This window comes from Zosterops lateralis, assembly GCF_965231275.1.
Source record: "Zosterops lateralis genome assembly, chromosome: 4".
Lineage (NCBI taxonomy): Eukaryota > Metazoa > Chordata > Aves > Passeriformes > Zosteropidae > Zosterops > Zosterops lateralis.
The window spans coordinates 67,878,409-67,892,638 of record NC_139765.1 but is presented as its reverse complement, the minus strand read 5'-3'; the positions used below and the strand labels follow the sequence as shown (position 1 = coordinate 67,892,638).

General features: G+C 42.4%; 2 protein-coding genes and 1 long non-coding RNA gene across 3 annotated transcripts in view; 1 reads left to right on the top strand and 2 right to left on the bottom strand.

Annotated features, from left to right (window-relative positions):
• The window catches only part of LOC310909031, a 264,699-nt gene that overhangs the window by 110,432 nt on the left and 140,037 nt on the right, over positions 1 to 14,230 (bottom strand). The gene's annotated exons all lie outside the window — the stretch shown is intronic.
• NUDT5 (nudix hydrolase 5) lies at positions 624 to 12,975 on the bottom strand. Its single transcript, XM_083858762.1, is given in 9 exon segments — positions 624 to 940; positions 1,237 to 1,288; positions 2,421 to 2,530; positions 3,506 to 3,601; positions 4,170 to 4,277; positions 4,938 to 4,990; positions 5,799 to 5,866; positions 7,860 to 7,949; positions 12,872 to 12,975. Coding segments are annotated over 8 exon segments (660 nt in total). The 5' UTR covers positions 7,923 to 7,949; positions 12,872 to 12,975; the 3' UTR covers positions 624 to 830.
• CDC123 (cell division cycle 123) overlaps positions 12,571 to 14,230 on the top strand; it is a 31,840-nt gene continuing 30,180 nt past the window's right edge. The window contains exon 1 of the mRNA XM_083858761.1: positions 12,571 to 12,732. Within this exon, the coding sequence (XP_083714887.1) occupies positions 12,659 to 12,732 (74 nt within the window). The 5' untranslated portion in view covers positions 12,571 to 12,658. The remainder of the gene's footprint in view (positions 12,733 to 14,230) is intronic.

Below are 14,230 nucleotides of genomic sequence, written 5' to 3'. Positions count from 1 at the left end.
CAGAGCATACACAGAGTGTTTCTGTGCTGCTGTCCCTGGTCCTGTCATAGACAACTACTACTTAATAGGATATTCTACAATTCTATGATTTTTGAGTTGGAAGAGACCCACAAGACTGAGTCCAACTCCTGGCCTTGTGCAGGATATCCCAAGAATCCCACCACGTGCCCAAGAGTGTTGTCCAAACACATCTTGAACTCAGTCAGGCTCAGTGCTGTGGCCACTCCCCTGAGGAGCCTGGTCCTGTGCCCAGCCACCCTCTGGGTGAAGAATCCTTTCCCAATATCCAACTTCAACTGCCCCTGACACAACTTCAGGCCATTCCCTTGAGTCCTATCACTGGTCATTAGAGAGAAGAAATAATTTCTAGTCCATTATAAAGAAGTTGCAGACCATGATGAGCTCTCCTCCTCCAGGTGTTGGGAGCTGTGTGAGTGCTGTGGGAGTGAGAGAAACCTGCACTCACTCTTCTGCCTCTGCCTCCTTTGGAACCATGGGGTTAAAACACCAACCAGGGTTATCTAAGCATCTTTCCTATACTGAATTGTAAGTGCAGAGAGGAATCTAGTGAGAAATGAGCCATTCTGAAAATTAAACAGTATTTTTATTATGGATAAACAGTATTTTTATTATGTTCTGTCAAGGCTTGATAGAGCAGTTAGAAAAAATGCTTTTTGTCAGTTACATAATTCCAAATAAAAATACCAGAATCATTACTACAAACACTTTTTGCACTACAAGTGAAGCAAAGGACCTTGATTACAAGAAGAGTTGTACTTCTAAGCCATACAACTTGGGCAGTTTTGAATTAAATTTCTCGTTGTCCAGTTCTAGAACTTCATGAAAGGAACTTGGAGCGGTTTTTCTGCTGCGCACTTCAGAGCCAAGGCATAAGTATAAACCCTGGCATCTACTGCCAGATGTTCCTCTGCTACTAGTTCTGAAAATAAAAGTAAAAAAATTATGAGATGCTGTTAAAACCTCAGCTTGACAGAATTGTAAGTCCTTGCTAAAATGAAGATATGTAGGACTCCAGACACTGCAAACTCCTCCTGCTATCACTGACTCTCATACCTGGCCAGGTCTCTCATGGATTTTTGCTTAACATAACTATGCTAACCAAACATGGTGTTTGGTTAACATATTCTAGGGTGAGAAATGACACAAGGAGCCCTGAGAAGAGAAGGGATTCTTGAAGCTCATGTTACTGCATTTAATGTGTCAGAAAGCTCTTACCATCAATCCTTTGCAGAAGGTCATTCTTTGGAAGTGAAACAACTTCCACAAATTCTAGGAGAGAAGAAAAAGGTTTACATATCTTTAAATTAGTGGACAGTAGAGGAATTTATCTCTGTTTTCTGTTTCTTGTAATTTAGAAAAGGAAAGAAAATGACTGAATGCTCATCACCATCCAAAAGTTGTGAGCTTTCATATATCAAAATTGGCCAATTAAATGGGGTAAAGGCAGTGACTGGGGTCGCTAAAAAACATTTGGCAGAAAGAAGATGGAAAAACAGTTGGGAAAAAAGGTGTATCTGGTAGCTGTGAAGGATAAGAATCCCAAAAAGAGAAACCTCCCTTTTGAGAATGAAAAATACACTGTTGAAGAAAACTTGCTTTGCTTCTTCTGGTACAGAAATGGATTGGAGATGCATTTCAAGACCAAACCATCTCAAAGGGTTTGTTCAAGATGAATTTATGCTGGCTAACCCTTCCCCTGTCTCTGAACTACTTGTCTTTAGGGCTTGATCTACAGCTGTTGGGGGGTCAGTAATCTGTATTTCCTGAAATACTACACCTGGTGCTATAGGTGCAATACTGGCAAAGATAATTGACGTAAAGATGCCCCACAGGAGTTTGCATCTAGGCCAAAGTCAATCTCAGGCACGTTTGATTAAGGTCAGGAGATTACCCAAACACAAATAAAAACCAGTTTTAACTGACTTTTTCTAAGTAAAACTTGCCATACGAAGAATCACGTTTGACCTTATTGTCAATGAGATCACTGTCACATTACGTACCTCCATCATCTGCAAGTGAAAGAAAGTACTGAGTTAAGAGGTTGAAATACATTAGAGTTTACAATTAAAAAGCATTTTATGGCTGGCTGACTGAGTGACACTGCAACTACTTCCAGAGTGAAGCTAACAGCTGAGAGCAGGATCTGGGTTCACAAGTGCTGATGGCCCTCACTGAAATTTGGCACCAAAATGTTTTATTCTGAGTGTGCCAACAGCTGACACTTCACATCTGGGCTTCCCCAGTGAATTCAGCAGAGACACACTCTGCTCATCTGGACTGCAGGATGTGATTGGAACATGTGCAGTATCCAAATCAGCTAGACAGATGCAGTGGTGGAGTTAAGTGTTTTAAACGCATTGTTTTTGTTATCTTCTCAAAATTTTCAAATAAATGGTACAAAACTCACCAAGGTTTTGCTTAGGTCTTGTGTTCTCAGCCTCATCTCCATTAATGATGACACTCACAATATGTGTTGTGCTGTTTGACATTCCTGGGTCCAAGCACAGAGCTGCCAATGAGCACAAGGAGAGGTTCATTTTTCAGAGCAGGTCGTCAGGCACCCTGACATTTTAACAAAAGCTTTCACAGAAATGTATCTGATACAATAGGAGAATATATATTTGGCAGGCATTCGTGCTGTAAGAATAGTGAAAACTTTATCTTCACATATTCTTAGAAGTAATGTTTCTGTAACTCTCAGCTCTTTTACAAATCTCTAGCAAGATTTATTTTCACAGCCAAATTTACTTTCCATTCAAAAGACTAAAGATTTACTATAAAGTATTCCTTCTAGACTTCCTCAGTCTGTTGGAGTCTAATTTTGCCATCACCTGTCTCCAACCTCTCCCAATCTGCAGCATGTATTTCTACCCAATAACTGAGAGACGAGACTCAACTGCAATGACATTTCCTCAAAATCCAAAATGCCTCACCTACCTTCTCAAGTTTGATTTATGATCCTCATTTTGCCTTCATTTTATCTTATGTAGGAAGCATAGGACTGTAACAATCATGTTCCAAAGGATCTCTGAATTTACTCCAATTACTCTCCTTTCTTCTTTCCAGCTGGTGAACCCAAGTACTGTAACCTCCCCACAAGTACTGTCACCTCCCCATGGCTGACAGAAGGGTGACCTCCTGCATCATGCAGCTCTTTTTGCCTAAGTTCACAGATGCTGTTCACTGAAGTCCAACAATTTAGACCTTTACACTAAAATGCCAAATCACAGCTTGAATAATTGAGGTTTGTGTAAAGGATCTTAATTAATAGCAATTTCCACCCTACAGACATCAAAACTTACTTCAGATAGAAGTTCAGCAACTGATTCACATTGAGGACCAAAATTTCACTTTTACAGCCATGAGATGCTACCCTGCTAATCTGTATAGGTTTTGCTGCTTGGATTTTCCCTTTGATTTAGAGCATTTCAGACTCAAGACAGAATTAGGTTTGGTGGGAAAAAATAAAAAAAAAAGCAAAGACCTGGAGTACATTCAACGACTTCCCCCTTGTAGCCAGTTTCTTCCTTCAGCTCTCGGAGTGCAGCACTTTCTGCTGACTCGTTTTCCTCAATGAGGCCTGGGAGATACATAACACACAAAAACAATTAAAAGCTTCCCACTTAACTGCAATATCCATCCTGAGATCTAATCAAGCTTTATGGAAGAGAGGAAACATCCTCACTACTCTGTCTATACAGAGGGATAAGTGTTAGGAAGGATTCCAGTCCCTGGATTCATTATGCTGCTGCCAACATCCTTAACCAATTATCTACAGAATCATGCTGCCTTCTCCAAAAATGGCAATAATATTCTCATGAGAGAAAGAAGCCAAATGCTTTGACTCTTAGAGAAAGGAGAAGTGGAGGGAATTTTCTCCAATCTGCTCAAACAAGCTTATTTTCTTTTTTTTTATTATCAAATATTCCTGTTTTGGAATAGCACATGGAGCTCAGCATGGTTTTCCAGCCAGAGCTTCATTAAGATCACAGAATCAGAGAATCAATTAAGTTGGAAAAGACCTTGGAGATCATTAAGTCTAACCTATAAAATATACATAACCTATAAAATACATAAAGATTGACACTCCAAGCACATCTAAACACACTGAACCATATGAGACTCATCCCAGTGTTTCAGGCACTTACCTGCAGGAAATTCCAAGCAGTAGCCATTGATTGGGGGCCTGAACTGTTTCACCAGGACAATGCAGTCGTAGTGCAGGGTTCTCTGCAGCACTGCTATCACTGCTACACCTGCCACAGCCATGGGAGACACAGGGACATGGAGTGTGAGCGCAGCAGAAAGTGAGATTTGAGTGCCAGATCTGGAAATGAACCCACACACTGCTACTCTGAGCATTCAATGTTTAGATGAATGCTCCAGAATCCTGAATGATGAATTAAAGCTCTTTATATCATGAAGAGATGGTGAGAGATCTTCAAAGCTCCCCAGCAAGCCAGAGGCACACATACCAAGCAAGACTGAGCCTCAGGGAAGGGCTCTCCTGCCTGCAGAAACTGCTTGAAAGCCTCTGTGGGGAACTCTCTGCTACACCCTTCATGTCTAAATCATGTCCCAAAGAGCCCCTTGAGCCTTGGCCCCTAATAGCAAACCCAATCACCAGTTTGTGAGTTACTCTGTGTCAAGGCACCCCTGATGTCTTTGGAAGTGCTCCATCATTTTAATGTGAACACAAGGATCTTGGGAAAGCACTCCTACCAGTAAAGTTCTGATTTTTCAGCCCTTTAGTTAGCATTTCATTAGCTCAGGGGTATAGCCAGCTCTGCCAAGCCACCTGTTCCACATCCTCATTCATTCAGGAACAGATCAGCTCCAAATCTGCATTGCCAGCTTATCAGAAGGACTTTCACAGGAAAAAAAAAATGCAAACAGAAAAAGCCACCAATTCTTACCATCAGCTGTAACTCCCTTTTTGTTGCCAGTACGTTTTACAGTTTCCCAAGTTCTGTTTAAACAGAGAAAAGAACAAATGAATACCTAAATCATCATCCACCCTTGCTACTTTCATTTAAAGCAAAATGTACCATCACACAAATAAGTCTTGTAAGAAGCAGCAGGTCAAAGCAGGCCCTGTCATGCCCTGGCACTATAAAATGCCTACAGCATAGTTTTATTTTGCCTACTTAAGGAAGGAGAGAGAAAATAGTTAATTTTAGTTACACAAAAGGTCCAATCTTGTTAATTTTAAGAGGATACTCTGCTGATGGATTGGGAGGCACTAGCGAAAGCAATCAGTACAGAATCTAACACATTGAAGGGAGGGAACTAAAGCCATGTTGCAACACCTACATAAATACAGCAAAACTAAAGAGTACAGAAGAATTGGACAGAAATTATAACATACATAAAGAGGGCATTAATTTGTCAATAATATGCAAGATCCAGCACGACCCAGCAGGGAAAAATCAGAAAAGATTTTTATAATGAAGAATCAGAAAAGCCACAGGATGGACTCTCTGACTGTCACAGAGTAGTTGCACAGCTAGAACTTCTGTGTAACATCTTTAAAAAGAACTGGAAATGCAACACAATCCAGGTCTAATGTGCCAAGAGGATTTAGGAGCTAAATTCAATCCCAATGCTTGCACATCTGCTGGAGTAAGATTCTCTTCTCTGAACAGCAGGAACTCTGAAGGAACCTCCCAGTGAATAGCTCTCATCTTGTGTGGAGTGATGTGCTTGTAAAGCTCATGTTCTCTAGCCTGGGGCCAGGCTGTACAATCGGGAATCTGGAACACCAGAGAGGCAATTACCTGGTTTTCCCAAAGGGATCAGTGTAAGTTGTTTCTGCAAGCTTCAACCATCGTCTTTCTACGATTACCTAAAATAAAGAATTCTTTGTTAAATGCATTATAAAATTAATCCCAAAGAATTGGGAGAAACAGCACAACTATTTTTAGGTTCTTTCGAAGACAAATTTCAACATCACAACACATGCAAGAATGTGCAACAGCATTCTTGTTGCTAATACAGAAAAAAAATTGCTCTAAATTCTTGAATATGAATAAAAAAATAACCCCAAGACAGTTTCTTAACATGAGTTTTATAACCAAGAATTCAGTGGGATTTTATGTACTGCAAAGTCCTCATTTTTTAGTGGCATTTTGCAAGGGAAATATATCAGCTGCAAAAGGGTCTCTGGGCTGCACAGACCTTTAGCTACAGTGGTGCTCACGAGTGCCCCCCTAGCAGAGAGCACAGCCCAAAAGCTCAGCATGCAAGACTGAAAACCAAACTAACCTGAAACTTTTCTTGCCCTGATCCCAGACTGTGGCCTTGTGTAACTTCTGTTTTCTGCAGCTGTGAGAGTGATTTATATCTGCCTTTAGGACTCTGAGAGCTGCTGAGTGAGTGCTTGGCATGAACACTATGACCAAATGTCTTCTCTGGGCTAAATGAGTTTATTTTCCCTATGATATTTCCTCATCTTCCATGTAATTCATTTAAAAGAGAACAATCCCTTGATATTAGCCCAGCAGTTGGCTTCTTTTACTGTAACTTGTTTTAAAATGAGTTATTTTTATTGCTTTGTCTATTACTTTGATGGGCAAAAAACATCTGCTTGTAACAGCCTGAATGTGCCTTCCCAGAAAAAGGAAGAATGAAGTAAGATAAGCTCCCACTTTCATGGAAGATATTCCAGCATCAGACCACACTGTTACTGCACAGTTACAGAACCACTCCTGATACAAGAGCCACTGGCAGAAAGAAAGTAAATACTTGTCTGTATTAAGCCCACAAAATGGTTGAAAACAGTTAATAGCTTAAAATATGTAAGATCTAATTATAAATTTCCAGTGATATCAAAGAGTTTAAAAGAGAATAACTAAGAAACATTTCAAAAAACCCCCAAAGAACAACAAACCAAACAAAGAAAACCATTAAAAACCTATACAAAACCAAACCAAAAGAGGGTAAAATGAAAATGCTGCTTGCAAAAAGCCCAGCTCTTAGTAGAAAACCCAAAAAGATTACAAAAATTAAATCCTTTATGCTTGTGAAATATTCATATTAAAAAAAATGCCCTGGAGAGAAGAAATAATCCAAACAAATCCTTTCTTTCCTTGTGCCTTCGTACCCGGAAGAAATTACAAGAGCCTGTTCACTCCATGAAGAACAAATAAAATATAACATTTGAGTTATAACAAGAGCAGGGACACTGCCAAACCTGCCTTAACACCAAAGATTAACTTTTAAGAGTTCACTTAAAAGGGAACAGAAACAAATAAAGGCAGTTTAGGGTGAAAGTGCTTCTAATAAGAATGAAGTACCCCCAGAATCCTTTTTTAGGATTGATATTCTTACTATTTCCTTACTGATGTCTTTAAAACAGCAATTAACTAAATTCAAATTCTTTCAGAAAACATATAATGTGGTACAATCCTAAATTGTTAAAGCAACCCTTGGTGGTTCACCTCTTAAAAACCAGAAAACTGAAAGAGAAAAATGTTGTTGAGTTTTGTAACCCACCACATTGTAAAGTCTTTCAGAGATATCAGAGTTATTTCTGAGCATTGAAAAACCTCCTGAAGATACAATATAAGAAAGAGATACAAAATCTAAAAAAAAGAGAAGCACCTTAAAATAATGCAACACTGTAGAGTCCTCTCTCCCCATTGATAATTTGTGTAATTATTTCAATAAAGAGGATTGTCACGTCTTTTAAACTCCCTGACAATCAGGGAGAAGTGCTCTGTCTATTGAACAGGTTTTTATGAACATACAGCCTCTCTAGCATTTTGTACTCTGCCCTCAAAAACTTACAAACAATTATTATTTAACAACAAAAAGTGTCAAACCCAAGCATGCTGTACCTCTTCCTTAAGGACGAATTGTTTAGCTGGTTTTGCAACTTCTGTGGATGTCTCAGCTGCCATTTTCAGGAATGTCAGGGTTTTCCCCTCCTGTGCAAAGTCCAGATATATATGAAACAAAATCAATATTTGCTTTCAGTGTAAAGTTAAAAGGTTCATTTCTGCACTGAAAATTAACAAATATAACTCGTAGGAGAAAGTCAGGGACGTGTGATGGCAAGTTCTTTGAGCTCCACCCAGATTGATTCCAGAGTCAAATAATTCAAAGGAGAAATGTAAATTTGGGTCAAACTCCTGACTTGCATAGTTTTAACAGTCCTATCAGCTGTCAAGCTATCGAGCTAAGCTGGCTGAAGACACTTCTCTTACCTATTCAAATGTCAGACACTCATACAGACAATTAATCCATTTCAAATAGTTTCATTCTGATCTGGGTGAAATGCTCTGTAAATAGTGTCTGGACAACAGGGGTGTGCACTCCCCCATGAAAGTGCAAAAAAACCCCTTCTACCAAGAGGACTTCAATGGTTAAAACTATCTGCTCTTAAAAATCAGAACTAGGACCTACCTCCACCTTACAAAACAAATAAACACGTAAATGACTCAATCCTCCCACTAAAAAACAAGGTCAAAATACTACAAATGTGTTGCAAGCCTGTGCAGCACGTGGGGCTGGTGTGACCATGGCATGTCAGTCTCCTGCTGGGAATGATGTGCCCAACACCATGCAAAAGGCAGCTTTTTCCTTAAAAAAATGCCCAAAGCAAGGCTCTGCACTTGCAGCTCAGAACCTCAGCTTGTATCCCCAGGAAAGTGAGATTATGCACTCCCTCCTTCCAGCTCCAGCCTAGACACAGCAGGCAGCAGGAAAAAAAAAAAAAAGTATTAGAGAGTGACCTGTATCACTGTGGAACTACAGGGCACTTTCAGCACAGAAACTTAATTTCAGGGAAACCATTTCTGATAGTAACTTAATACTGGAGTCCTGAAAATCATAATAAATCATAAGCAAAAGCCAGTAAAAAGAAACAAATCAGTTTAAACACCAGGAGAGATGAGAATCTTAAAGATCTCAATCATCCATAGCATTGATGCTCATAAACTTTCCATAAAGTCAAAAAGAATCTTTCCATGACTTCAGCTATGGATTAATAAGGCTCTGTGTGGTCTCTAGCAATGAACAAAGTGTGTGAAAACCTTCTCTGTCCCAACACCCAACTTTAGCACTTTCATTTTTTACTTCACCTTTATCCTTCTATGGTAACATCTGTTGCACACTTTTGAAACATGAAGGAGCTTAAGAGAATAATCAGCTTTCTTACATACTGGATTGACATTTACTCGCAGCAAGTAGTTAAAAGGAACAGGTAGGAGTAATTATTTCTGTTTATCAGCAGGAGTAAAGCTAAAGTACAGGAAAACATTTCCCTGGTCTGTACACAGGGCAGGTTCTTTCTTAAGTCACAAGAAAGTGTTTTTGGATGAAGTTGGTCACAGAGGTCAAACGTGCAGATTGGTTTTATGTAACATAAGTCTTGAAAAGAAACCCTGACCTGTTAAACTAAATTCTGTTCCTTCAAAAATACATTCTATAATATTCTCTTAAAGCAATGAAGCTCCTTTTCAAAACTACATAGTTTTGTTATCTACCTTACCACTATTTGTATGAAAAACTGTTCAGTTGCTTCTGTTCCAGTTCCTGTCCCACTGCAGTTCAGTCAGCCGTTCCAATGGCTGGAACTCCCTTCTCTCAGGACTGAAGAGTTTTATCTGGACAATGGCCATGGCCTCGTGCTGTGACTCAAATACAAGATCAGGATTTCTACCAAACATATGCAAAAGAAGCACAGCCCAGGAGAAACAGTCAAAGGAGGCTCTGTGTGATGTCTTTAAAAACCTTACACACACAACTACAGCAAATTCACCTCCTGCATTTGGAAAGAATTAGAGCCTTTTGCATTGTCAGTATAAATATATCAAAGGAGCAGGGAATAAACCACAGCCTTTTTAAAGTTATCTTTGGATTGGGCTAAGTCTTCTTCTTTTACTCTCCCCTCACAGGAAATCCTGTTCCACTGATCACACTAATCCTCCTGCACAGATATCAGTGTATCTTTCTCAAATGTGGATTACCACAGTTGTATCACGAAAAAAAAAAAAAAATAGAACTTTATCTCATGGCAGAACCTGTTTTCAAAACAGCTTCCTCTCTCCTGAGAGATTCAGCAGTGACTTGCTACTTAAAACAACAACAAAAATACAGTTTCAGTGGTTGGAATTATCACCAAAACCTAAAATGGGTGAACACCTCAAAGAGAGGGGAATGCTGATCTATTCCAGCTTCTGTAGTTTGGGTCTCCTCCACAAGTGGGTGCAGTAACTCTATGTATAGTGACATTTTTAAAAGCACCACCAAAACAGTATTTCTATCCAGATCCAGTTGGCAGTAGAGAAGTGAGAATTTCTGCTGTTAGAAAGCTGAAATACCATTTGGTTAAATGAGGGCTGCAATTCTGGCATCTCACGTTAGTCATGCTGTCAAGGATGGCAACATTTTTCTGTTCATAAACAAAATTAGCTGCAACTGAAAATTAAATTTAACACCAAAATGTGAGGTTTCTAAAGGCCTATTTAGCTTTCAGAACATGCCTTGTCTTGCAGTTCTTCCACCTCATAAAATTCCCTCTGCATATAAATATGAGTTCATTTGAGTTAAAAATTCAATGCAGCTGATACAGCACCCTGGGAACCTGGCTGCCTGATTTAGGATTACATGAGCTCTAAAAACCCAAATTTTTAATAGTTATAAATGCAATCTTAAGAATATGTCAATGTGCCCTCATTTATCAGCTGCCTTAACACGAATCAACAGCCCTCAAACTATCAATTATGGGGAAAAATAAATGTTTTCCACCTTGTCTGGTAGTTTTTGTGCCCAGTGTTACAGTGTACTGCTAGCAAATCATGCTACTTCTTCCATTTATTTCAAACTGGGATCAAATTCTGTCCTGAAAAACCCATGCCATGTATAAAACATGTAACTTTATTCCCATTGCTCATTCCTTCATTGAATGGCTTCCTTTCAAGGCAGCATCCAGCCATTCCACAGTTTCCAAATTATCCTTTCCAGCAGTTAAAATCTTAAGCCAACCGAGGTCTGTGAATCAGTTTGAGAGAGAAGTCAAGATATCAGAACTATACCTCAATATTAATAGTTAGATAGATGGATTAGCTTTCCTAAATCACTTTTCAGAAGACATTCTCTGATCCAAACACACATTCCAGCTCACAGCAACCAGATTTAATGGAAGCTCAGTACTGAGGGAGTCCCATGGCAAACTCAGGGTCAAGGTCAAACAAAATACAGATTTTTTTATTTTTTATTTTTTTTTTTTCTTATAAAGAACGTGCAAAAGAAACACTGGCAACATTTTATGCACAATTTAACAAACAGCACTCCCAGATATCCAGGCTGAAGATACACATTATTAAAAACTCCTGAGGCACTTTAAACTTGTTACTTGCACTTCAGCACTACGATACTAGAAACAATATCAATTAAGTAGCAATTAAGTAGAGGGGAGGGAGAAAAGTGGTGGGAGGACGTTTCAATTTTATCAAGGTATCTAGAAGCATGGATGACCCACTGAGCACCAAATAAAATATGAACAAGAGCAGAGCAAACAAGGATTATCTCACACCAGCAGAGGAGGGTTGGAGGCAGCTCCAAGGCGTTATCAAACTGATAACAGCTGAGGTGTTATCAAACTTCCCAACAGCAGCTGAGGCGTCACACAACTGGGGGGGGGGGACATCCCCAAAGTGCAGAAGAGGTTGAGAGCACAGGAGGAAACATCCCATGGGAACAACCCCGTGCAGGGGACACACAGGCACAGACACAACAGCTTAAAAATCCCCCTATACTCCTGTGTTAATGCTTCATTTGGGACTGAACAAAATGAAAATAGTGGTTGATAAAAAACTTAACACGAGCTGGGGATGTGTGCTCACAGCCCAGAAAGCCAAAAGTGTCCTGGGTTTCATCCAAAGATTGTGCCCGTGTGAGGGCACACCTGGAGCACCGGGCACAGTTCTGTGTCCCCAACAAAACGAGGACTTGGAAATGTTGGAGCAAGTCCAAAGGAGGACACGAAGTTGATAGGGGGACTGGAATAACTCTCCTACAAAGACAGGCTGAGGAAATTGGAGAAGGTTGTGTGGAGACCTCAGAGCACCTTCCAGCACCTGAAGGAGCCACAGGAGAGGGCCTGTTCATCACAACTGCAGCGAGAGAACAAGGAGTAACGGGTTCGAATTGAAAGAGGGGGAATTTAGGTGAGATATCAGGAAGAAATCGTTTACTGTGAAGGCGGCGATACACCAGAACAGATCTCTCAGTGATCTGTGGACGCCAGGCTGGATAAAGCCTTGAACAACCCGCCCTCACGGGAAACGTCCCTGCCCATAGCAGGGAGCGACTGGAACAGGATGATCTTCACCGTCCCTTCCAACCCCTTAACACCCTACGAGACCATGAAACAGCTCCATGCAGGGCACCCGCGGGCACGGGGAGGAGAGCAGAACTGGAAGGATAACACATTACTCAGCTGTTCCCGGGCTCGGGGCAGGGCAGGGCAGGGCAGGGCGGAGGCTCCGGGCAGCGCGGGGGCCGCGGGGGCGGGGCCGGGCCCGGTGCGCCGGGCGATGGCGCCGGGCGGCGCCCGGAGCTGCGCGGGAGGTTCCGGGCGGAGCGGGAGCTTCCGGGAGCGGCCGGGCCGAGGAGGAGGAGGGAGAGGAGGATGAAGAAGGAGCAGGTGGCGCATTGCCAGTTCTCCCTGTGGTACCCGCTCTTCAAGGCCGTCACCATCCGCAGGTGAGGGGGTGAGGGGGCGGCGAGGGGGCGGCGGGGGCCGGGAGAGGCGGTGCTGGGCCGCGGGGTGTGGGGTGAGGCTGGGGAGGAGTGTGGGGCGAGGGAGGGAATTCTGCTCCTCCCCTCATGGGGTCGGGCTCACCTGGGGTGCGGTGTGCGGCTCTGAGCTACTCGGAGCGGGAGGGACAGGGAGCTCCTGGAGCGGGTCCAGCGCAGGGCTGTGAGCGGGATGGAGGGACTGGGAAAGCTGAGGGAGCTGGGCCTGTTCAGCCTCGGGAATTACAGCATGGTTTGGGTTAGGAGGGACCTTAAAGATCATCGGGTTCCAGTGCCCTGCCGTGGGCAAGGATCTCTTCCTCTAGACCAGGGTGCTCCAAGCTCCTTGCAGCCTGGCTTTGGGCACTTCCAGGGATGGAGCAGCCACAGCTTCTCTGGGCACCCTGTGCCAGGGCCTCACCACCCTCACAAGAGATAATTTCTTCCTAATATCTGTCTAAACTGATGCTCTCTCAATTTGAATCCATGTGCTGTCACTACAAGCTCTTGTAAATAATCTTGCTCCATCTTTCCTGCAAGTTCCCTCCAGGTCCTGGAAGGAAAAAAGATGACTGAGAGGGGACTTCATTAATGCATATAAATATTTAAAGAGGAGATGCCAAAGCGTGGACCAGGCTCTGCTTGGTGGTGCCCAGCAATAGAAGACAAAAGGCAGAAATTGATGCCCAGGAAGTTCCACCTGACCATGAGGAAGAATTCCTGTCCTGAGCAGTGACTGAGCACTGGAACAGACTGCCCAGAGGGGCTGTGGAGTCTCCCTCACTGGAGATATTCCAGAACTGGCTGGACACAGCCATGTACAGCTGTGAGATGCTTGAGCAGGGAGCAGAAGAGCCCTGTGGTCCCTTCCAGCCTGACCCATTCTGGGATTCCGTGGGGCTGGGCTGGAGTGAAAATGAGCTCCTGTTGGGGCAGGTTGGGAGAGATAGAGGGGACCTGTGTGGGGCAGAGCTGGGGTGGAGGTGGAGAAGGATTGATTGAGCCATCAGCTGCAGTCCCAGGAACTGGGGTCTTGTCTCCCATCCCAAGGGAGTGTTTTGGGAAGCCCTGGGACAGGCCAGGTACCCCTGTGCTCCCTGCTCTCCTGGTGAGGCTCCATGCTGAGTGTCAGAAGAAATCCACATTTTTCTTAGTATCCAAATCCTGCTGTTCCTACTTTCCTGCTTAAACTGTGACTGAATAGATCCAACCTAGGTGGCCAGCTTGGTGCTTCTCTGTATTTCTGGAAGGCACAGGAAATTCTGCAGTTTCTCAGGTGCTGCTGCAGGTCATGAGATGGTCACAAGAACTACCAGTGGCTCAGGAAAGTCGAGATTGCTGCCCTGCTGGATCAAAAAGTGCTGACATCATGCCTGTAGTAATCAAAGCATTTGATCTTTTATCTTGCTCAGTGCTTAATGCAGGCTTATTTTTGGTAAGATTAGTGATAGTCTTGTATTTTTGG